At 42.4% G+C, this 24,989-nt stretch overlaps 2 protein-coding genes across 4 annotated transcripts; one reads left to right on the top strand and one right to left on the bottom strand.

Annotated features, from left to right (window-relative positions):
- Positions 1 to 3,500: 3,500 nt before the first annotated feature.
- On the top strand, positions 3,501 to 16,515 carry prom2 (prominin 2). Of its 3 annotated transcripts, XM_040140183.1 has the most exons (24): positions 3,501 to 3,639; positions 4,546 to 4,906; positions 6,979 to 7,043; positions 7,362 to 7,567; positions 7,886 to 8,006; positions 8,500 to 8,563; positions 8,684 to 8,773; positions 9,772 to 9,968; positions 10,624 to 10,698; positions 11,001 to 11,064; positions 11,173 to 11,329; positions 11,413 to 11,565; positions 11,704 to 11,827; positions 11,919 to 12,001; positions 12,163 to 12,247; positions 12,365 to 12,508; positions 12,621 to 12,689; positions 12,853 to 12,945; positions 13,036 to 13,089; positions 13,177 to 13,257; positions 14,752 to 14,820; positions 14,943 to 15,032; positions 15,186 to 15,298; positions 15,451 to 16,515. In XM_040140183.1, the coding sequence occupies exons 2-24, from the start codon at positions 4,663 to 4,665 to the stop codon at positions 15,500 to 15,502; spliced, it is 2,493 nt and encodes an 830-aa protein (XP_039996117.1). In that variant the 5' UTR covers positions 3,501 to 3,639; positions 4,546 to 4,662; the 3' UTR covers positions 15,503 to 16,515. The 3 variants fall into 3 exon arrangements, with proteins under 3 accessions (XP_039996117.1, XP_039996119.1, XP_039996118.1); XM_040140184.1 differs by lacking the exons at positions 3,501 to 3,639; positions 4,546 to 4,906 and adding an exon at positions 4,934 to 5,827; XM_040140185.1 differs by lacking the exons at positions 14,752 to 14,820; positions 14,943 to 15,032; positions 15,186 to 15,298; positions 15,451 to 16,515 and having other exon boundaries at positions 13,013 to 13,089; positions 13,177 to 13,206.
- A 1,975-nt stretch (positions 16,516 to 18,490) lies between these two features.
- Positions 18,491 to 23,738, bottom strand: LOC120796697 (Hermansky-Pudlak syndrome 6 protein). Its single transcript, XM_040139736.1, has one exon. It carries the CDS (start codon positions 23,433 to 23,435, stop codon positions 20,637 to 20,639), a length of 2,799 nt encoding a protein of 932 aa, XP_039995670.1. The 5' UTR covers positions 23,436 to 23,738; the 3' UTR covers positions 18,491 to 20,636.
- Positions 23,739 to 24,989: the final 1,251 nt, after the last annotated feature.

Raw genomic sequence — 24,989 nt, 5'->3', positions numbered from 1 at the left:
CTTTCAATAATCTGATTTTTATGGTTTTGTTTTTTAAGGTGTTTGATAGGTATTTTTCAGATACATTTAAAGTATGTAACTAGTGAGGGAAAAAGGCAAAATGCACAGTCAGCATTTCATTAATACGGAAATATGCTGACTGCTGACATTACATCTTATTCTGGATGAAAGATTCACTGGAAATGACCTTAAGCTGCAGGGTTTCCTGTTTACGTACATACAATAATTGCCTAACTCTTGGGCTTCAGCATCACCCGATTCCCAGCTGACATCTATTGGATAGTAATTTGCAGAATCTCCCAGCAGGGGTCTCTCGGAGCGCCATTACAGACTGAGCAGCCTGTCAGAAAGTCCTCCATCACTGTATCTGGCAAAGAAATACTGTCTGTATATCCACACTGAGCTGCAGGCTGTTGTGTTTAAATCCTTATTCATTGTCTCTAGCACCCCTAGTCTACTTTTGTGGTTTATCAGTTCAGCTGGCTGACACAGAATTTAATCAAGGGGGAATTTATCAACACTCTGTGTCTCCTAAATTGACATAATTTAACATGAGGGTTTGTGAGACAGATGAAATGGCAATGTACCCATGGCTCGCTCTTGTAGCACCTCATCATAGGGGTGATTTTATATCTATATTTTTTGCCAGGTTTCTGTCATTGATAATTCATGTATAAAGATGAATTTTCACTGAAAAACTCTTGTCTTTCTTGGACTCAGCTGTGATGATTCTTTATACAAAAATACTTTGCAAACTGGTGTGATAATGTGTTTTATTTATGTTTGTAATGGCACAGAACTAGAACATGAGAGAATCCCACAAAAAAGACCTAAAAATAATAAAACGGACATTTTTCTCCAGTAATCGTGGGAACACAATTAAATCAAGCATGCTTTGGTAAATCTGACCTTGGTGAAGTCTTAAAATCACCAGCCCCTGCAAAGAAAACATTCTTACTGAAACAAAGGTTGAAGTGGAATGGGAGCCTTGTTTCTGAGTTAATAAACAACCAATCACCGAGGATGCATTTCTCAGTGTAACCCATTTCTATCTGCCAGTTGTTTTTTTTTTGGCAAGTTAGTTATTCTTTCTTGGTAGGGGAGAACTAATTTAGAAGACAGTAGCCATGTTGGATGGCAAGTAAAGAGGACTGATAGATAGTGACAGAAACTGTTACACTGGCATAGTTGTAGATAGCTCATAGATGTGTCTATTTTCTTGGCCAAGCTGGTGAATCAAATTAGCATCTCAGATGTACTGTTTAAGAAAAGGGCAAAATGAAGACAAGAGAGCAGAGTGCTGACACTGAGGACACTGTAAGTGATACATAGTTTCTGGTATTTCAGCATGGAAGCCAACATCCTGAGTCAGTATCACTAAAATGTTAAGTAATAACAAATCCCGTCGATTGAATTAATTTTATTCATTTTTAGCCAAAGCCCCAGAAGAACGAATCAAATTAATTTGAAAAACAGAAATGTGTAGTTAAACTATAATGAAAGGTCCTTATTTTACAACCCATTACAACGAAAGTCAGTACACCCTTCATTGTCCGCCATTGTGGTTGACAGATTCGATTCTCCTGGGCATGGAAGATATCAGTCTTGCACAAATCTGTGGAGAGATGTTCTGATATTCTTCACATTTCAACTGCTCTGTATTGCTCTTTTTTGCACTTTGAAATACTCCAGTGGTGTTCTGTTGGATTCAAGTCAAGGGACAGACTTGGCCAGGTCATAGTTTTAGTCACTTTTATTCTTCTTTACAAATTCTCGTGTGATTTTTGCCATGTGTGTGGGATCATTGTCATGCTGGAAAATTCTTCTCCTGCCAATCTTCTTGGGGCAGTCACTGTGGTAGTACTTTGAATCATTTAACATTTTAATGATGTTGCACAGGGGGGTACTCAGTATTATTGTATACTGTAGTTTCTGTTAATGTATACAGCAATTTTGCACCAAAGTCAGTCAGAGATTCAGCTTCAATCCCTGGCAACAGTGGCTCTATAAATCACAATAATGTTCACAGGTGGGAAGCCAGTGAGGGATCACGTCCTTGTGTCAACACAAACGGAGCCAACAGTAGGTTTCACTAGTGTGTAAAGGGCATGATCCCTCACTGGCTTCTCAGCTGTGAACACAGTGTTGGCAGTGAAGAGAACTGGGAGAATTGGTCACCCAAATTGAGAGAAAGAGCAAAAATCATGTCACACTCATTTTTTCTCAAGCCACCGATTCAAGTGTCTTTTACAAAGGTATTTAAATTAGTAACTTTTTATATTTCACATGGTCTCCGATTGCCGTTGGTTCGGCAGCACAGAATCATTGAGGACTGTCACCGAGTGACAGCGCTGCAAGGCCTTGATAGTCTTCACGTGTCAAAGCCACTTGGTGAGTGCTCTCCTGGCAGCAGATTAAAGGATCAGCCTGTAATCGATGACTTTGAGTTGAGGTGAACCAGGGATGAGTGATAGGCAAGTGATTGTGTGAAATAAGAAAAGAGGACAGACACGAATGTACACCTCTTTCCGCTTTATGTTCATCAGTAGAGTTTAAAAAGGGAAATCAGATTCATCTCTGTGGTATGATATTGTTCCTTTTTGTTGCTAATGTGTTTTCTGCCCTGTAACAGAGGAGTCCACGCTATTCCCTGCCCTTATCACACAGGGCAGGGAATATCACATTGCTCTGCAGATTAGAGACCAAGATCACACACTATACAGAAACGGATAAAGAGTCTCAGTGAGGTTGTTGTTCTCCTCAAAGTACTTTAATATAAAAGCACAGTTAAGTCTATTGTTTAATTCTTTTCTTGGTTTGTTTATCTGCAGAGTTTATCTTTTTTCCTGATAAGAGTGATTCATTTTTTCTGATAACAGCTGAGAAAATATAATTTCTCAGCTGTGGCAAATAACGTCCGCTAAGATATTGCTAAGGATTTTTTTTTGGCACCGTTTAAATGTGTTTTCTCAATACTCTCTTCCGCAAATAAACCCTTCCCAGCTCTCTTGTCCTGCATATGTGGGCTGTGAGGTTTAGACACCACACCATTGCAGATGTGAACAGATGTACTTGGAATGACTTGATGACTGAAAATTTATTTTTATCTGGAAAACAAATATATCACCCTTTATTAGAATAAATGGTAGATTGGAATTAATGGTCATTTCCCGATTTGAACTAATCCCCCCCCCCACACACACACACACACTTGATGAGGTAAAACTATGCGACATTTTAACTAGTACTAGCACAACTGTTACTAGCATGTTGGCTTGACAGCTGCCTCTTTTCCGCCCGGACACAATCCCGCAAACAAAGTGGGAGAAATCCCATTTTCTTTTTAAGGTAGCCCTGCCAGTTATTTGCTTCCTTCTGGAAACACGACTCTCCCTCCCTCTCTCCCTGTTTCTCTCTTTAGGACCCTCCCTTCTCCCTCCTCCAATCTCCTCTCTCCCTCCCTCTCTACTTAGAGTCAGTGTTCTCCAGGCAAGCACACAGTCAACTTCAACCTGGCAGCAGCTGCAGAGCGTATCACGTTTCTACAGGACTGTAAGAGTCTGTGAGATACACACACCCCTCACTGAGTTACTGGAGATTTGAGCAGTGGAACTGTCCTTCACTGTCCGGCCAAGGAAGGTGAGTTGACTGAAAGAAAACAGCTAAATGCTGATTCTGCTCTCCTACGTCAACATTTTGTTTTCCTCTACATTACTATTTCCTCTTTATCTGTCCTCTTGTCACTTTGAACTCACTTTTTTACCTTCTCACTCACACCCTTACCTCGATTAGTGTCCAGACCTGCGGGAACTGCTCAGACAGCTTGTTTCCAGAGTCCCAGTATGTACAGCAAATACTCTCTGCTGTGTGCGAGGTTATAGAGGGTTATCATGTCATCTAATGATAGTCTCTTATAGAAAAAAAAAAGAAGAAAAAACTGGTAGGCTTTTTTCTCTGATTTCAACAGCTTGTTTTAACCTTAGGAGGAAGTAGATGTGTTCAGTTAACCGGAGTGCTTTGAGAGAATATGCAAATATTGTCCGGGAGTTCCATGCAGGCAGAATGGATGGATACGCAGAAGCGATGCAGGTATCTGAGGCGGCGGTAAACCTGGCAGTTTTTCTGTGTTTACACTATGAACACAGCACTGACATCAAAGCCACACCGGTTATATTTGTTTTTTATTTGTCATATCATGTTTTCCAAGACTCCTGAAACTTTTAAATGTCAGCACCTCCCGTACTCCATGACAGAAAGTCTCTGGATAAGTATAGCATGAAACAGAAGCTTAAGGGGCACCCCTTATTCTCAGAAACTAAACAGGTGTTGGCTTAACATTTAGATTTCCTTTTTGGAAATCTCATTGTTGCGTTTCTTCTGCAAAATAGCAGGAGTTTTTTTTCCCCTATTGCCATTTTGTAAGGAACAGTGTTGCGACATCTTTCTGTGTGACTCAGTCTGTGGGTTTCTGTGGGTTTCTTCTCTAATCACTAATTCTCCTGTAAGAGTGTGCCATTATATTCAGTCTTTTTGTCTTGTTTCCAGATGCATCAAAACAGAGCTTGTGCCTTGAGGTGATCACTTCATAAACCTGCTTTCTTCGAGGCCAAGTCTTTCCCCACCTGTCTCACGTGTAAACATAGGTTTACTTTTTGTGAGGGTATGAGGGGTTGGAGGTGGCCGGGCAGTGCTGGACAGCTCGGCGCTGGTGTAGGAGTGATGCTGCTAGGGCTCAGCCTGGCCCAGTCTGTCCCCCCACAGACAGCCTGTGCAGCAGCTGCGGCTCCGCAGAGCCTCAGCCAGCCCCTGTACCAGGACACGACAGGGAAGGAAACCGACGTGGGCTTTATGTCAGCTCTGGTCCAGTCCTTCCTCCACACAGTCCAGCCTAACCCATTTCCTGGAGGTCAGTGACACCATCACTAAGAAAAGATCTCGAATCTCTCCTGTCATGTTCGGATGCATAGTAACCTGTCTACTTACTCAGTCCACTAGACTTTGTCAAGGCTGTAGCTCACAGGGCAACCAGGTGCAGTTTAAATCACAATGAAATCTTTTGGCTTTTGAGCTCTGTGCTGGTTAACATTTTCCTACAGGGGCAAAGGTAAGCCATCAGTTTTTACCTTTACTTCTGATCTGTGCTAATAATGCCCACACAAAAAGATGACAGGATTGGTAAATGAACAAGTTCATGGAAATTCTTGTATTTTTCCCAGTCAATCTTTAACCTTTATGTCCTGCTCTGATTTTTTTAGACCAGGGTTTTTACTGCTACTTGAGGTGCACCTGTGGTCTTTTGTCTGTTCTTGTGAGGTTTTGTAATTGCACCATAAACCCTTCTCTGTTTCGTAAATTACTTCCTGCTTGGTACTGATTTCAAAAGCCAAACAAATTGACACACACAAAAAAAGGTTTGTTAACCTTTATCCAGTTCAAAGTCATTATTCTCAGTGGCGATCATATCAGATACGGTGGATTGAATGTTGACATTGTGGAAGGGTTTCAACCGATAGGCACTTAATGCTGTATGCAGAGACTTGTGTGTCACTTTTAAAAAGCTTCCGTGTTAATCGGTAGATGTCCACGGTTGTTTTAACACACCTTCTGCTATCGCTCCATGATAAGGCAAATAGCTTGATGGCCTTTTTTAAACTGATATCAGATCTCTCCTGTCATGTTCGGATGCATAGTAACCCGTCTACTTACTCAGTCCACTAGACTTTGTCAAGGCTGTAGCTCACAGGGCAACCAGGTGCAGTTTAAATCACAATGAAATCTTTTGGCTTTTGAGCTCTGTGCTGGTTAACATTTTCCTACAGGGGCAAAGGTAAGCCATCAGTTTTTACCTTTACTTCTGATCTGCGCTAATAATGCCCACACAAAAAGATGACAGGATTGGTAAATGAACAAGTTCATGGAAATTCTTGTATTTTTCCCAGTCAATCTTTAACCTTTATGTCCTTGCTTTTTTAAACTGTAGGTTTATGCTACAAAAAAAGCCACTAACCCTGAAGTTATAAATGTTAGTAAGTAAATAAAAAATGTTTTTTGCTCTACAGCCTTTTGTAAGAAGACAGGGGTTTATTTCTTAATTAATTAATAGTATAATAACAATAAGTGTGAAAATAACAAAAGAATTGCTAACTCACTGGTTGAAGGCTCACAGGTCATCCTCTATTTTGCATACCAGCCTTAGAGCATGGTTCCTGACTTTGACCTGCTGGTGAAACAGCGACATCAATTTTTAGACTCTAAACACATTGTAAGTTTCTCAAGAAAATTACGAAAAAAAAAAAATTGAAATGTCCTCCAATAAATGCTAAGATGACAAGAAAATATGACAAGTCACAGCAAATACTCCAGCAGCTCAAAGTTTCAGGTAATGTTTGTTCAAACCTCACTGTAATTCAGAGACTTTATACAGAGTTTAATAGTAAAAGTTAAGCTTTTTAAAGTAAAATACAACAGGTTAAAGGAAATACAAAGCAATGAGGTAAATTTCCAGAACGTTTATTCCATGTGTCCGTCTGATGTGAAACAGACAGATGGTGAGAACCACACAAATAGATCGTGTGAAGAGCACCTGAACAACATGTCTTCTCAGTTACCTGCTCCTGTGTTTTTGTGAATAATATCCACAGGGTTAGGTGGGAACACAAACGGCAGGCATTGTATGGTATTTTTTTGTGTGTAAAAATCTAATCTCTCCTGAAAGGTATCCTGGTTACCTAGTAACCACATCATGGAGGTATCAGATTTCCACTTTTACAGAGCGAGAGATTAAAATGTTTGTATAGAGCACAGGACACATTGTCCCTATGGTTGGGCTTTTGTACCTGGATGAGAAGGACAGAGACTGGCAGTGGAGAATAGTAATTAGCTCTTCCTGGCCTCTAAAAGCTGTGTTTCTGTGTCTTCTTAAGTTTTTCAAAAACACAGCGCTACGAAAAACTTTTTTTCTCTCCCACCTCTTTCTAGATCTAATCTTGAAAATAGTCAATGATTTTGAGCGAGAGCCGTCAAATCAAGAACTCACCCGAGAAGTAAGTGAATGTACATGAGCTTTACATACCAATCATACACACATGGGAAAAAACAGACACACCCTGCTCAGAGCCCCTCGAGCTGGTAATCTGAGAATGTTTAATGTTGAGGCATCCTTGTGTGTATATATACCAGGCGACTGAAGTTACTGAGAGTCTTACGTGCACTCTGATTGTGGACTGGCACCACGGTAAAGTAAAACTACTGTTTGGTGATGTCTTACTGTTTTGCTGCCACTATACACCACCAAGACCTGCCGCAGTACCTTGAAATTGATATTTGTGCCATACTAGTTGTAATGTTATTTGTCTGTTCAGGCCCTGGTGTATCAAGTGGGTTTCCTGGTATGTGCAGCCATTGGCATCCTGTACATCTTTATGATGCCCATAGTTGGCTTCTTCTTGGCGTGCTGTCGCTGCTGTGGGAACTGTGGTGGGAAGATGTACCAGAAGCAGACGTCCTGCATCCCTTGTCGCAGAAGAACTCTCTACTGGAGTGCATTCGTCACCACAGTCATTATCCTGTGAGTGTGTGTGTGTGTGTGTTTGTGTGCGCTCTCATGTGCGTTTTTGAGCAGCATAATGATACGTTATGTAGAAAAAGAAGACAGCTTGAATTTGTGTGCCTCAATGCCTGTGTGTGTCTCCCTTGGGTGAACATCATGTTCACACACAAGCGTTTACAGACATATTTATTCATGTCTGTGTGTGTGTGTGTGTGTGTGTGTGTGTGTGTGTGTGTGTGTGTGTGTGTGTGTGTGTGTGTGTGTGTGTGTGTGTGTGTGTGTGTGTGTGTGTGTGTGTGTGTGCGCTTGCGCGCCCCTGTGTTTGTGTGTTGATAGTGCTGGGAACATCTGCATGTTCAAGAGCAATGAAGCCCTCAAAGTGAGTGTGGATCACAGTACAATGCAGCTCAACACAACTATAGACAACATCCACACCTTCCTCACAGCTGTCACTCAGGTAAGAGAAAACCTCCTGTTGAAAGGTCTGGGACCTCAGTGTGGCAGCAATTATCAGTACTGGTTCACTTATTACTCTTGATCTTTATTCTTAAATAGTTACGATGCTAAAAATGAAAATAATCTTGTTAGTGTCTATTTAGGATTAGTCACATTAGTCCTGCCCTCCCCGTCATCAATCTACTTTGAGTCGACAGCTTTTGTTTGAGATGCAAACAGACCCCCAGTTCTCCAATCAGTCCACTGACTGAGGACCAGCCCTGTTCTCCGTAGTGTCAATACCCTTACCTCAAGATACATGGGAGAGAGAGGAAAAAGGTGGAGGGAGGGATAGGGCTGTGTTCTGTTTGCTCTTCTTCTTCAAAAAAAGAAAGCTTCTATGTACTATGAGCTCATGTAATCAGCCAAATTAAAGACATACTGTATGTTGCATTTCAACCCATATCTTGTGTGCACACTTTGAAATAGTTTGTTTTTCCTCTGCCTATCTCCAGCAAGTTGACCATGTGGTAAATGAGAGCTACAAAACCATAAAAGAGGTTTCCAGAAACCTAGATGGTAAGAAGAGGGAAATAATAATGTACAGATAGAGGAACAACTTTTGTTAAACTCTAACCACCGCGGTACAGTGTCTGTTCTTGTCGTAGGATTAACTACCTCTTTGTCTGTATGAATTAGACATTGGACGTCAGTTGGGAACAGAGATTCAGGAGCCATTCAACAAAACTCTGAGCCCAGCGCTGCACGCAGTTAGACTTCTGAACCAAGGTAAGATGTACCTGCATGCTCTGTCCTGTTTCAGTCTGAGCATGTAAATGCTTGTGCGAATATCTGACAGGAGATCAGTAGTCACATAGGTGGGATCCTGCTCATACGAGCACTGTGCAGTTCCACTGGATTTTAAATCCTTACCCCGACACTGAAAAGTGAATGAAATGAAAAGACATATACAGAAACATAAGTACAAAAATAATGGTCCTAGTGATGCCCTCCTCATGGACGGGTACTGCACAGGCCCACTGGGCACGGGCCCAGGGACTCAAAAACAGGACCTCTGTTTGGAGTGACTGCTATTTACATGTCTTCCTGGAAAGTAAAAGAGCTCAGTCAAAAGCAAATGTGTCCTAAACACAAATTTTTTTTTGCTGTAGACAAGTATCTGCCAACACTTGGGCTACAGAAAGCCGTAGTAAAAATTAGTAAAGCATTTTAACCTGTATCATAGGCTTCCTTAGACTGTTTCCTATTACATTGTACATAGTGTTCCATAATCTGAGTGTAAGACTGGCACTTTCTGTGTCAGGAAGCTTTGGTGAGGGTTTAGACAGCCTATCGTCATTAACAAAAAATTCTTAGTCCACCATAAAATCATCATTTTTTGGCAGTAATTCCTCTTTTCCTAAGATGACAAATTAAGGGGTGATACATCACTCATCAACATGTTTCTTAACACTGCTCGTCCAGTCTTCTAGTATCTGAGACCAGGCTTAGCAGAGCAAGGTGGAAAGAATTTATAATAATGTACTAAAAGCAGCTGGATTATATGTCCCATAATAATGATTTTCCTGCTCTTTCTCTTCTAGTGCTCACTTTTTGTTTAGAACTTCCATTCAGCTTTTTAAACTGCTTTTGATTTCAAAGCCATGTAGCATTAAAAAGGATAGATGAATGTCTTAAAATTATTTATATATATATAATTTAAATGTGTATATTTTAAATGTGTATATACTGACTAGTATTTGTGTGTTTTTCATTTGTATGAGCAGAGACAAGAAAGACCAGCATTCAACTTAACAAACTGAACTCATCTTTGGCCCAGCTGCAGTCCAACGTGGACCACCTCCAGGCCAATGTCACTGCTGTTAAAAGTCGCATCAGTGAGACTTTATCCAACCCAAACTGTACTGGCTGTGACAACCTCAAGCCAGAGCTGCAGAAACTAACACTGGACATCTCCATCACTGTAAGTACTGATTTTGTGTAACCTAGTATGTAGTATGGGATGTTCTTGTGTGTTTTCTTCTTGAAAGGATGAATTCAACAACCAGTGAGGTTGGTCGGAACATCCTCTACTGTCGAGTTAAGTGTTTCTTGCAAAAAAAAAAAGAGTCAGGCTTTAGTTAAGAACTCACTGAAGAACAGACTAAGAATCAGCCCTGTTGCTGGGTTTGGCAAGACATTATAATGAAGCAACAGGAAGAGTGATTTATGCCATTAAACTACCTCTGACGCAGGCTGCGACAGTGTGATGCATGATAATTGCTCTTCATTTTTGGCTTTGTCTAAACAGCTGATTTGTCCTCGTCCCATCTGTTCTTCTCTATTCCTCCTACACTCCTCTAACTCAGACACATACTGACTAACCTCCTCTCCTCTCCTCTGTTGTCCTCATCAGTATTTGAGGGAATGTGCCTTATGATATATAATCATCACCATGAAAACAGGAACGAAACATTGACAAGAAATAGAGATACCATTCATTATTCTTTGGAATCCACTCATTTAATTGTGGCCTTGTGACTATTGGATCACATCAAAGCAAACTTGCAAGTGCTTGTTTTGCTGAAGTCTGCTGCCTCCTTCTGTTAGTTTGAGGTCTAACATGTGATTGTTCACAGATTCCCGGCTTAAATGAGCTCCAGTCCACAGTGGATGAAGTCATCAATATTAATCTCACGTCGAAAATCGAGGAGGTCAGCGACTTTTTCCCTACGAATTTCCCATGATAATAAAATCACCAGTATTTATAATATAATGCCTGCTTTGTTAACAGATCAGCATCAGTGGATAGATAGGGGGAAGAGCGTGAATAAGTTTTAACCAAAGATAACGTAATAAAATGTGACGAATGGATTTTTTCCCAAGTGCATGAAATGTGTGTAAAAAGAGATAACTCACTTTTTTCAAATTGTTTTCTGAATGTAGACGGATAAAGACAATATTTCAAAACCGTATGTGCTTTATGAAAAGGATTCTCTACTTGTCTTCATTTCAGCTGGAGGACTATTTAAACAGTATACCCCAGAGGGTGATCAATGACACCAAGGATGTAGTTCAAAGTAAGTGACCAGATTTACTGTCACAAATGTTAAATATTAGTCCCTTAATTAACGTATTAAGTTGCATAAGGTCATTTTTAAAAAGATATGCGTCTGTGTGTTTTTTAGAAAGCAAGCAGCTGCTGGGTGACATAAAAGCACAATTCCCACGGGTTACCAGTAGCATCCCTTTATCTGCCCTGACCAATGTGTCGGGGGCTCTGAACAGGGTGCATGGAGAAATTGGCAGGGTCGCCCCAGTGGTCGAGAGAGCTGAGCACATTAGGTAAAACGGCTGGAAGTGCAAACACACATGATTGACGGAAGAAAAACCCACAAATCACTCATCATGTGTCTATTCCTCTCCAGATGGAAAGTGTGTGTTGCCCTGTGCTGCGTGGTGCTCCTGGTAGTAGTGTGCAACGTCCTGGGTCTGGTCCTGGGCCCTCTGGGTCTGACACCCAAAGTGGACCCCACAAAGCGCTCCTGCACAGCCAATTGTGGAGGCACCTTCCTCATGATGTGAGTACTGAGTTGTAATGTTGGTTTCACCTTTAGTCACACAGCTCATGCCTCTCATCCAGAGGGGAAACATCATAAACTTCAAACGGTTTCAACTCCTAAATGCTTGTTTGACCTCTGACCTGGATGTGGCCGCAGGGGTGCAGGTTTCAGCTTCCTCTTCTCCTGGCTGTTCATGATAGTGGTGGTGCTGCTGTTCCTGCTGGGTGGAAACGTTTACACTCTGCTCTGTCGGCCCTGGAACAACGGACAACTGCTAAAGGTAGTGATATATGGTAACACGTACTATAAAGATGTGATAGATGCTGTGTTAGATATCTTTGCGTTCAATTTACTGCCTGTTCTCTCAACAGTTTATTGATACTCCAGGTTTAATTCCAGACATAAGTCAGACTTTGGGATTGAAAACCAACATCAGTTTCTCTGATATCTATAGGTATGTAATGCTAGTTCACCTCTCATACAGGAATAAATGCACATATATACGGGCATGCATACACACTGGCATGTTTTTTTTTCTCTGCATAAACGCACTTAAGAAATTCGAGGATGTACGAATAAGTTACACTTGATTTCACGTGATGTTAATGTTTACAGAGACTGTGAGGAAAACCAGCCTCTGTGGACAACACTCCGCTTGTATGAACTCATAAACCTTGGAGACCTCCTCAATGTATCTACAGTGAGTTTCCTTTGCCGTCATTGTCAACTGTTCAAAATCAGTAACGTTCAAACCTTATGTGCATTAAACCTATATCGTCATTTACAACGTCTCTCCTCTCCTCTCTGTCTCACATAGTACACAGAGCAGATCCGGCAGCAGTTTGAGAGTACAGACATCAATCTCTCCATCATCACTCTCCTAAGGCCTGAAGTTAAAAACCAACTCAGCAGCTTCTCCAACAAGGCTAAAAATTTTGACTTCACAGCTATCAGACAGCAAGTAGGCGTTATACATGGGCTTACGTGTATCTTTGTGTAGTTTTACTGTCATTACATGTTTTCATTGTGTAACATGTAATTGTAATGTGGTGCTTCTTGCTTGTCTCTCTCAGATGAACAACATTTCCAGGATCAATCTGAATGGAACGGCAGATGAACTTGATAAACTCGCTGCCATTCAAGTGAGTGACAAGACATAAATGTACAGAACACATGATCCCATGTTAATATTATACACCTCACTCTGTTTTTCTGCATTATAAACACGTCACATGAGTCCTAACTCATACAGATTTTTCTCACGCCCATGTTTGATCTACTAACAAACCATTTGCTTGTTTCTAGACAAACACTGATACTCGAAAAGAGCTCCAAAACGAGGCCAGGGACCTGAGGAAGATCCAGAACAGCATAGAAACAACCACCATCCCACAACTGGTGAGCAGCTTTTCCTTATTTTGGCTGCCATCTAGCCCTAATATCCTCATTCTGAATTCAAACATAGACATCTGCTGCTTTTGCCCTCAGGAAAACCTGAACTCGACCATCAAGGGCCTTCAATCCCTCACAGAAAAAATCCATGTGGGTACCACCTGGAACTGCCAAGAATAGAGATCATTCTCCTCTCTTTCTCGCTGTGGCTTAATTTCTCCTCTCTGGCCCTTCCAGGGAACAGTGGGGGAGGTGCTGAACGACCTGGGAGCAGCACAAGACTTCCTGAACACAAATACGACACAGATCGTCAAGACCGTGAGTAGAGCCATGAGTCACATGAGTTAGGAGAGAAAGTGCTCCATGTGGTCTGTTAATGCCTGTGGTCGGTCAGTCATTTAGCCAAGGGGGCTAGGGGGGAGGTGCAATGGCTCAGCTAGTACGGGTCTGCTGCTTGTAGTTGAAACAATGTGCCTGTTGGTTCCACATCCACAGGGCATGAATTACATTTAGCGTCCAATCGTATTTGTCTTCAGTAACTGTTATGCATGCATTTTAGCAATTATTTGCTGGTTGCTTTGAAGTGAAGTAAATGTAATAAAGGGGTCTGGGATGACACTTCTATTTTATTTCTGATATACATTTTTGTATAATACAAACATTGCTGGGAGGATCCTAACAAAAACAAAGAAAACTTAACACACTAGACTAATTCTTAGGTGTTTGCATTAGCTTCTGCTGTTTCATAGAATAGGGTTTAAAGTACAAATACCTCTCTGACTGTATTCTACCGTGTGAGCTCTAAGGTCATCTCACAGCGGTATGCTAACTGTTCTCAGAGCTATGCACCCCAAAGCTGCAACAAACAAACTGGATCAAACAGACGTGCCCTGAATTTAACAACCTTTAAATCCACTGCCTGTGACTCAAACTTCAGCATACATTTTAATTATCCACATTCCACTTGCATGTGACCTGTCTAATAATCATCATTCTTTTTCTATTTAAAGGATAAGGTTGGCATTGTTCTATATTTTTTAATGTCAACAAATCCCATGAAAAGATCTGAATTTACCGTGTGCTAGTCTCATCTTTCCGTATCTTCTGACTTCCCTAATCTGTCTGTGGCTCTCAGCCCCAAGCAAATTCGTTTCTGCTGAAGAGGAAAATCTTTAGAAAAAGCTCATAAATATGTGTTTTTTTTGCAAGAAGACTCAGTAATTTCCTAAAACAGCCGGGCTCTGTAGTTTTTAGCAAGTGTTGCTCAAACAGCAATAGAGAGTGCATTTGTTTGGGACCATTTTAAGCTGTAATACACGTTTGTTGTTCTATTGAGTATGTATAGCTCCAGGACTGTGACACAAAATAAACCAGTTTCCAAGTTCATTGTATTGAAAGAACATGTCACCCAGTGCAGCACTGTGGCTCATTTATGTATTTCTGTTTTTGATCATTTATTTTGACCATAACGGAGGTCTATGGCACAGAGGGATAATCTCTATCCAGGTGTGTCTGCACAGGCAATACAATTATTAATTGACAGAAAATATAGATATAGAATATTTCAAGACTTATCCTTGTTTTCATGTTTTTAATGCAACATGCAAAAAACTTTGAATTGAGTATGACATGCGTTATATAAAATTCCTCGCCTTGTCGAATCAGAACGCTATTGGAGTTATTTACGGTTCACTTACCCAGAATTCCACACTGCTGATATGGCTAGGCGTTCCACTGATTCCTCATGACTTCCCCGGGAGAAAATGTGTGGAATTTATTCTCCTTCTTTCTCTCTCTCTCTCTTGATCCTAGGAAAGCAGTAAGTTTGTGGACTGTCAGCTGGGTTACTTCATTACTTACACTTACTGGGCCAACGTTACGGTAAAGTCTGTTTAAATCTTTGCCTGCACTTGTTAAAATACAGTACAGGCCGTGTGCCTGTGTTTGCGTACACCCATGAGCTCACCTTTTGCACTGCGGCTGACTTGTGTATTCTCCGTCAGATCACACAGCAGGTGGGCCGCTGTCGGCCGGTGGCGGGAGCCGTGGACTCAGTGGAGATCATCCTCTGCTCACACATGGTGAACTCTCTGGTGAGGATCAGATGTTATTAGTATCACCTAGAGCATGGAGAGTAGGGAGGGACCAATTTCAAGAAATGGCCATTTTTATGTACGTCAAACTGTCTAAGTCACTTTCCTTTTTATCGGTTCTGCCTTGTATTCACTAACACTCTCTCTATTTAGAACACGTTCTGGTTCAGTCTGGGCTGGTGCATGATCTTCTTCATCCCCAGTATCATCTTTTCTATCAAATTGGCCAAGTACTACAGGAGAATGAAGTACTCTGATGTCTATGAGTAAGTCGCACTAACAAAAAAAAACAACAAACACGCATCTACTAGAGCTATTCACACACACACATATCCACATGTGCACATGTTGTGCAAGAATACAAGACCGATTCTTTTGTCTATGCTGGCCTGTCTTTCACCGCTGTTAACGTTTCCAGTGACCACATAATTATGAACCACATCCCGTTGGGCCAGATGAATGTCACCTGAGAGGCGGAACAGCTTTAAAAGACGGTGGGCACGGCTGTGGCATCCCCTTGGCAAAATAAAAACATGTGGTGCACTCCGGCAAAGATGTGGCACATTGTCACTCTGGCGAAGTCTGTCAAACTGAAAAAAAAAAAACGGGTTACTTCACCTTACGTTACTTTTTTTAAATTCCATTTTTCACCTTTAGGTGGACAAGCAAAGCCACTTATTAAATGACTGCAGTGCTCATACAGTACATTTCATACACCACACACAGCCTCTCTGAATTGACCTCAGGGGGACACAGGGCATAAGGGAATCTTCAGGGATTTTTTTCATTATTTTAAATGAACGTTTAAAGAGATTTATTTAATTCATTGTTTTACATAAATGTTTTGTGTATATTTAATGTATGAACCAAGCCTGCAGCTGGATTATGAGGATATGTATTTCATTTTTAAAAATGTACAGATGATTTTCCTTGAGAGTTGGTCAAATTTATACATTTATATACAGTCATGTCAGTGTGCAGTGCTTTCAGAGGACGCAGCAGTGTGTTACTGTGCCAACAGGCATTTGTAATGTGCCAATCTCTGTCTGTTCGTCACTGTTGGGAACCTAATTCCAATGGGAAACACTTTTTAACTAAATTCTAATTATATTTGCACTACTGTTGGAAATCAAAGCACAATTTCCTCTGTGAATCATGAAATGAATACACTGTTTTTGTGTAACAAAGACTGAAACTATCAGTCACCATATCATTGCTATTTGAAACTACACAATGCAACTAAAAGTGTTTTGTTACCATTTTGTTTGAAAATATGCTTTTGTAAATTTTGATCTTGACTGATGTGATTCATGATTTAATAATGATGATTTTTGTACTTTGTACTACTCTGTACTCAGTAGTAGCTCATGTTTTATCTCTCTGTCTGTTACACAGCTCTTTATGTGGTCTATTCAAAAGCTTGTGAACATTTCTGCCAGCTGTGTACTACTGAGTAAAATTTGTTACTGACTGACAAATGAAATGAGTCTGCTGTACATTTTTTTTTTAACCTTTTACTTGTAACATTAACAGCAACATGTAACTGTTATTTCAACAGTACATGCAAACAGATCAAGAATACAACTCAAAGTTCCCTGCTCATGTGACCTTGAGTGGATTAATTAACATATGAAAAGAAGAAAACTGTGAGCTGGTTGAACAGAGGTAGAGATTTTTTTTTTGTTATTTGAAGATTTCACAACAACACAAACTTTGCTTTCCTTTGTAAATTAGACAATAACTAACAGACCTACCTTGTTGTTTCTGTTATTCTGCTTAAATACTTTTTTAAGCGCAGGAAGGCTAAATTTCTAAACTGCATTAACCGTCAGGTATAATAGGTGTCACGATACCTCTGTGTTGCTTTTCTGCAGGTGATTCCGACCTGCGTGAAATATAAACTAACTATAGCCTGAGGATCCCATTATACAAAGTTAGGTACATATGTATTCGGACAGTGACACAATTAACTTAATTTTGCCTCTGTACACCACCACAAGTATTAGAAATAATCCTCATATTTATAATTATGTTGGTTTGTCAAATTACTTTTGAGCCTCTTAAAATGAGGGACGGTATAAAAATAGCTGTAATTCCTAAACAGTCCATGTGATATTTTAGTTAAACCCCTTGAATTAAAGCTGAAAGTCTACACTTCAATCAAATCTTGATGGCTTTGTTCCAAATCCACTGTGGTTGTGTACAGAGGCAAAATTACAAAAATTGTGTCGCTGTACAAATACTTATGTACCTAACTGTAAGTGATGGAAACCTCCTTTAATGCAGGTAGCCCTCTACTGATGCATTCATCCCTGAAGCTCCGTAGGATCTAGTCAGCTGTTTCCGAGACCAGCAAGTTTACAGGCAGCCTGGATCTATAATGAGAACGAGTGAATCGATGGCATTGCAGCACCAGCACCACTGAAAAACCTTGTAATACCAGAGGCTGGACAAAGGGAAACTCAATATGATGGGGAAAAAAATTGAGACAAAAAGAGCAAAAGAAAGAAAGAGGGAGGAGGGGGGAAGATAGAGGGACCGGCTGAGGGATGTTAGGTATCAGGTTATCTGCTGTTTTGTTGGCCTTCGGGAAGACTCAGCCTCTTATTACTACACTACCCTCCACTTTCCACCTCTGCATTTGTTTAATGACTTTGATTAAACCCTCACATTCCCATGTACAACCTGCCTATGTGCCGTGAGCTCCAGCAGCCACACACAGGCACTCAGTGACCTCTGCTTTCGTTGTTATCAGTTACTTATGAAGGCAGCCTCTGATTCAGAAGGTTCATAGGTAATGACTGAACATTCCTCTTATAGGCTTTGACCATGGAAACATTTTTAGTGCATTTACACGCTCAAATCCTTCAACTAGAACACATACACACACATACGACTGCAGCTGTAAGTGGATTTGTCCATGGAGGGGACATGGTGAAACTCAGAAATGGGGGCAGTTGATCATATGAATGAATGATTGTGTGTAAGCCTTTAGATCAGTCGACTGTTTTCTGCTACCTACAGCTAAAAGAGCTCATTTGCCTTGACATTTTAGCTGTTTGAGATAGAATAGTGTGCGATCTGTCAGCTGGACCTGTTGTTGTGCAGTAGCGTGAATGGAATATGCTGACCTGGCTCAGCAAACCAGATCTACAGCGATCTGTGGGAACACGGACTTGGCAGGCAGGTGACACACGCTTGGAACTGTCATTAAACGGAGTTGCCTGACATATGAATTTATTGTTAGTTGACTACTGTCGCCTATGCTGCGCGGAGCGCCGTAGCAGGAACAACAAATCAAAGCTTTCAAACGCTACCAGAGTGCAATCGAAACCCCAGTCTCAACAACACTGAAAATAACGAGCTTCACATTTTTTGCCGAGTTTTTACTATGGATTGTACCAATGCAGAACAGGTCACTTCATATATAAAACTCAGCACAGCAAACAGAGGTTTATCTTCAGTTTAATAGCATTCAGCATCCGTTCATAAATATTTGTATACATTGTGTCTTACTTCAAACATAGGATCAGCAAAATATTAACGTACCAATATAGATGTGTAACTTTTCCAGGCAAATCCAGGAGGCAAATCCTATTTGTTGACAGAAACCAGAAGCAAAGTTTTTCAGACAATCAATATTTACCATCTGAACAGTCATAACAATGGCCTGAGTGGCCTGTCTGGGGAAGTCAGGGAGTTCCCAGTTACTCTCAGATGGACTGAAACATGTCTGGTACACGGTGAAACTCGTGGCACTGAACTGAAATCAGTTGCACAGATTTTGTCATGCTTGCTCAAGCGTACAGAGCTTGGAATCACACTATTAATACACCAATCAGTCCAGAGCAAGATATCAGCAGGCTTCATATTGAAATGAGATAAATACAGCGTTTGACTGTAGAAACCAAGAGCTGTTCCTCATAGAGAGCTAATTACAGTAAAACAAAACAAAACACTGTACCCTACAAATACAGAGAACAGATCCTCTGATCTACCTCCAGTTCTTTCTCTAGAACATCACTGAAGCTGAGGAGACGGAGCAGAAATGTGACACAACCCTGTAAATGAAGAGCAGCACGGTGAAAGGCACTCTGATTTTTCTGCAGCATTTTGGAGCCTTATCGTCACTCAACGCTTTAGAGATGTCACGGGAGTTTCTCTGTCGGTACCTCACCCATGTAGAGCCTAGGGTTGTCATTTCAGTAGTCTTCCAATGATTGTTACAAAATAAATATCATTTTGTTTCGGAGGGCTCCACATTTACGTACAAAAAGCACTTTCTGTGACAAAACAAGCCACGTAGCCTGCTCAAAAAGAAAGCACTAACAAAGGCATCGAAGACAGTAGGCACTTAATTATACTTGTGTTTACAGCACTTACTCAGAAAACATTCATTTCAAGAGACGCATTAAAAGCCTGGTACAAACAATACTGACTGGGGTGATTTAAAAGTGCATTCAGTTTCAGAGCATGGAGAAAGATAGCAGGGGCAAGACGGAAGGCCTGACGTCTCTAATAACATTACCCTCACTGGTTTCATGAGAGAAGACGTACAGTACATTACCTTATACAAGCAGCAAAGGCGCCTGTGTTAGTCACAACGTGCCCAACCCACACCAGAATCCTAACCGAATTATCCCAAAAATTTAATTTAAAGTAGAACTGTGAGTCAGTTTTACTGGCTATTCTGTCTGGAATGTCCTATGAGGTGGACTGCGAGGGAGCAGGGAGGACAAGATGGAGTCTAGAGGGCAAAATGAACGACAGGAATGTAAAAAAAATATATAGAGAGAGGCAGCAGCTGGACAGGCAGACTGTTTGGAGATTTGTTCACAAAAGTTACATGGTCCGGTTGAGCCCATCAAAACCAGGATGTTTAAGCACTCATAATGTTACAACTATAATACTAGAAGTAAGTAAAGAAACCTTGGACCCCCTTCCTCTTCTCTACCAAACCTCACTTAAAGCAAACATTCAAACACAAAGGCCAGCTTGTCTGGATAAAACTCAGTAGATCACCCGCTGCAGGAACACACTTTGACATCAGCAAGTGAAAGGTAGCTATACTTGGCTACAATTAGCAGACATCAGCTGCTTTAGACAGCAAATATTCTACACACAGATACACACACAAGAAGGGGAATTAGTGGTTTTTGTTTTTGATGGGGCAGTTAAACACTTAACTTAATATATTATTTATTGATATATTGATAAAGGCTAAGATTATTCAATGCAAGTCTATGCAATAACTTTCTCATCCACATGCAGTTAAGGCTTGAGAGATAAATAACTTTGCAGATACAGTATATACACATTAAAACTTAAAATGAATTGCAGTATTTACACCGGTCAGATTGTCAGTACTCATTTCATACTTTCTAGTTGTCATACTTCATCTGAAATTACCAATCTGTTTAAAAACATTATCAAATAACTGCATGACACTGAAGATACCTGTAACATACTCATGTTATTCTGTTTTAATCTGATTGGCAACACACACTGCTTCACAGTTTGGTCAGATTATGTGTGGAATGTTTTGAGGAGACAGGTTTTTTTGTTTCTCCGTTTTTTGAGTTTGCTTGTTCATTTTTATGTGAATCAGAATGGGTTAGCAGGTAGTGCCACCCTGGCCCTTTGCACAGTTGAGTGTGTGGACGACTGCTGTTCAGGTGTTTCTGCAAGAAGAGCTTGGGAGATGTTGCTGCCAAGAGCAGAGCCTGTATTGGGATCTGTGACAGTCCCGGGCTGGACTGCAGGCTGACGAGGAGGTGCTGGAGGGGGGAACAACGGGGACTGGAGGATGTCAGCATAGCGCTGGCTGGGCTTGGTCTCTCGCTGAAGGACTTTTCTCAGCAGAGGTTTCAACAGCCCGATGGTCAACTGGCTGCTCTGGGAGTCTGCAAAGGGAGCAGGGGATGAGGAGGTTGTACTGGAGAGGGAGGAGGAGGAGGAGGGGCTGTTAGGGGAGGGGAGGCTTTTCAGCACCAAGTTGAGTATGGTGGTGACAGTGAGGTCCTCAGGGCACAGAGTCCACAACAGGTCCAGGTATGGGTCCAGATCTCTGTGGTGGGCCACCTCACACAGCAGGGTAGTGAAAATCTCCTTATTGAGCAGCGGACTCTGTTTGCAAAACTTCTGGGCCACCTGGGTGACCCGCTCCCACTCCTGCTTGGCCATGAGGACCCTCATCGCCTGCAGGATGGCGTTAGGCCGCCCACTGACCAGCAGCAGCTCAACCTCCAAGTCCTGGTGTAGGTCTCTGTCTGGGCTCAGGCTGGACAAGATCCAAAGAGCTCGTTTGTACAGCGGCACATTGTTCTCCCCTCCCTCCCCTCCTCTCCCACCTGAGAAGCTCCAGGAGGAGGAGGCCAGACTCAGTCCCAGACCGACTGAGCCTTGCTGCTGCTGGGCGAGCTCAAGGAACCTGGGCAGCCAGTGGGGCTGGAAGTGGAAAACTGAGTGGCAGAGGAGTTCAAACACAGGCAGAGCAGTTGGGGAAGTGGAGCTTGGAGATTTGGCTTTACAGTTGGCACTGTGATCACTTTTGAGGCTGTGATTGTGTTTCGGCCCGCCATTTGTAAACCGGGGGGAGGCTGGGTTGCTGGAGGCTGAAGCAGGACTGAGGACAGTTTTCCACACATCTGGGTGAGCCCTGCTGGACAGGGAGCCCTCCCCGTTGTAGTGTAGTTGGAGGGCCGCCTGCGCCGCCCTCCACGCCTGGCAGGGGAAGATACTGAAAATGGAGTTGAGGTAAAGCAGAGCCTCTTTATCCAGCTCTGAGGATGACAGCAGTCTGGCTACTTCTTTCTCAACCAGACTCTCACACACTGCCTCCACCTCTTTAACACTTCCCCTCACTAAACTCCCCTTCACCTCCTCTAGAGAGGCCAGAGCCTTCAGCTCGGCCTCCAGAGAGCCCATTAGCTTGTCTTGCCCTGCCATACATCCACCTCCTCCATTCTGGGACAGCTCTGCTCCCTTCTGCCTCGACCCAGCACTGAAATAGTCCCTGAGGATGGCGGCTAAGGAGATGGGAGCCTGGAACCTACCTCCTTTCTTGAGTGTGTCCACAGTGAGCTGGGTGCTGCTCAGGCTCCTCTGCTGGTAGTATTTACAGGCCTCCTCAAAGACAGCCTCTACTAAGAGGGCTCCAGGATGAATACCCTCCGCTGTACTGAAACTAGAGGGCTTCATCCTAGAGTTGCACTCTCTGGAGTCTGTCTCCCTGTTCACTACCACAAAAAGTCCAGTTTCTGAGAGCAGGTGAGGTGTCCGTCTTTCAGCTGGGTTTGCATATAATAACCCCTCTCTCTTCAGCACAATCTTTTCCAGCTCCCTGCCACAGTTCACGTCTATGAGATGCAGGTTTTGACCTACCAGCAGCGCCAGAGTGTCCTGGTACATGCAGAGGCTAGTGTGAGTACCATATTTTACCAAGCATTTGTCTGCCTGTTTGTATACCTGCCGCAGCGTCCCATCTTTCTGCAGGAGACACAGCCAGCCTGTGCTGAGGAGCAGTAGCAGGCCTCCACATGCTGTGGGGGAAAAGTCGTAGATCTCGGGTGGATCAAGAGTCGATAAGTATCCTAAAGAGTCTGTCACCAACCTCTTAAAGTCAGACTCCTTAGCGGAAAGCCTTTTTAGGGGAGTGTTTTTACATGTGGTGCTGATCCTGAAGGAGTCGTGGCCAGGGGACCAGGAAAGGAAAAATTTGGATATGCTCAACAGTGGCTTCACTTTCAAGTCAGGAAGAAGATGCACATATTCACCTGAGCTGACCACAGTGAATTTAGGATTGTTGTGGAGGGCTATTTTTACTCCTCCCAAGCTGACAGCCGCCTCCTCCACTTCAAAGTCACGTCTGCAAACACAGTATCTCAACTTATTCCTCGTAGAGCTGTGGGCAGGGGAGCTTTCTGAGGCCGGCCTCTCCTCACACCAGATGATGAGATTGGAGCCAGCACAGACAGAAACCACTCTGGCCCGGGGACTGTTGCACAAGTCTGATGTTTGCAGGAGATGCCAGCCAGCTGTGCACTCCTGGAATTTCCAAAACTCAGCTTTTCCATTCTCATAGACCACTGCCACGGCTGCTTGATATCTGCTGCTGCTGCTACTATTATTATGGTCCAAATATACAATATCCACAATGGGCACGGTCCGTGCCAGCCACAAATCCAGCTTCCTCTGGTTCTGGACCGGCTGGGTTCTTTCATACTTGTCAAAAGTCACAAGACCAGCTTTAGGCTTGCGGAGGATGACATGGATGTGACGACCATCTGGGCTCAGACGGACGTCTGTCAGACTGTTATTAGTCAGTTCAAGTATTTCGGTTAGCTCTTTCCTGCCAGCGTAGTCCCCGAAGTCTGACAGTTGCTCCAACACTAACCGCGCCATAAGTCCCCGTTTGTAATTAACTTTCCACAACGTACTAACTAGCCAGCTAGCTTGTGTGGCACACGAATGTACCCGGGAGAGGCTAACTGAACGGCATCCCTTTAGGTCCGGCGAGAGGCTTCATCCCGTTGATTTTAACGTCCGGGCGGAAGGATACATCCACCGACAGCCCTCGAACCCATGTCGGTAGACGACAACGGACCTGAACTGACTACAACCGCGGAATAAGTGTTTTAAAACCCGAATCGAGGAAGGCACTGTGGTCATCCCACTGCTACTCGAGCACTCCCCTAACATCACGGGATTGCTCATTTCCGGATACCGAGCGTGTTTAGCATAGGAGGAGGAGCGGAACGACGACGCGGAGGCCTTGATCGAAGATCGTGTGCAGGCAGAGAGAAGAGCAACTGCCCGCGCGCGCGGGTCTCCAGTCGGCCATTTAGTCCGGCTGGCAGGTCGAAGTCAACCGAAGTTAAACATCCCAACATCTTAACGCCTTTCTCCAAATGCCAATGCACCGTTACTATTTGTTTCATGAATTTAAAATATAGAAAAAAATAAATAAAAAATAAACAGTGATTGTGGCATATGCAAAGGTTTGGGCACCCGAGTAAGTAAGTAAGTACTCATATCCCTTTTTTTAGATTTAGCTCCACAGACAGCTGAAGAAAAGGATAACAGTAACGGCACTTCTACATGTCGGTCTCTTTTATGCATTTATCTTCTTTCCCCCCCAAATAGGATGTGTATCAATTTATCGCTATTGTCTCTCTGCTTGCGGTGACTTAGCAGCGTGCTTGATGGCAGTTTTTCTGTTTTGGCCACGTGCAGATCTGGAAACTTCTCCTCCGTCCAACATTGCGCACAGCTTTCCTCCCAGTATCTGTGTCTGCTTTGATAAAACTTGTTTAATGGCAAAATGGGGTCTAGAGCAGGCCTACCTCACGTGGACGTGAAGTGTATTTTCAATGAGTTCATTATGTGCTGGGCTTTTGTTTTGAGTCATAAATAATTTGGTGTCCCTTGCTTTGACTAGTCAATGATTTATCAATACATCTGTACAACCAGGTGTTTCCCCCTCAGTTGACAGGTGAAAAACAGTGGGGAAATTGCACAACTACACAGAGAAGAGCAATTCAGTAATAAGTCACTTTTGTGGCAGTTTTGGCAATGCTTAGTAGGCGCTGAAGTGGACTTATGTTGAGCAAGATACTGAGCTGCTTTCAGGTCCAGCTTCAGTATCTGACCTCGACTTCTGACCTTTCAACAGACAGTGCAAACAAAAAGAGCGTGTCCCTTTGGGAATCAATACAATTACCCAGTCTGTTTTATTTTTAAATTCAAAAGAATAGCAAAGAATATATGCAGTAATGCTGGCACTATTTGGTTGAAAAACAGCTTGAAAGTCGCAGCAATTGAGTTGAAAACATTATCTAGATAAGCAAAAATGAGAGACTGTGCTAATTTCCTTGTCTGCTTCGACAGCATACACTTTGGATGTTGACAGACCTAGAGGCTAATGAATCAGAGAAACTGTTTCACTACATCCTTCTT

Source organism: Xiphias gladius, chromosome 11, assembly GCF_016859285.1.
Source record: "Xiphias gladius isolate SHS-SW01 ecotype Sanya breed wild chromosome 11, ASM1685928v1, whole genome shotgun sequence".
Taxonomy (NCBI): Eukaryota; Metazoa; Chordata; class Actinopteri; order Istiophoriformes; family Xiphiidae; genus Xiphias; species Xiphias gladius.
Note: the sequence above shows the minus strand (reverse complement) of the source record. Positions and strands in the feature narration are given on the sequence as shown.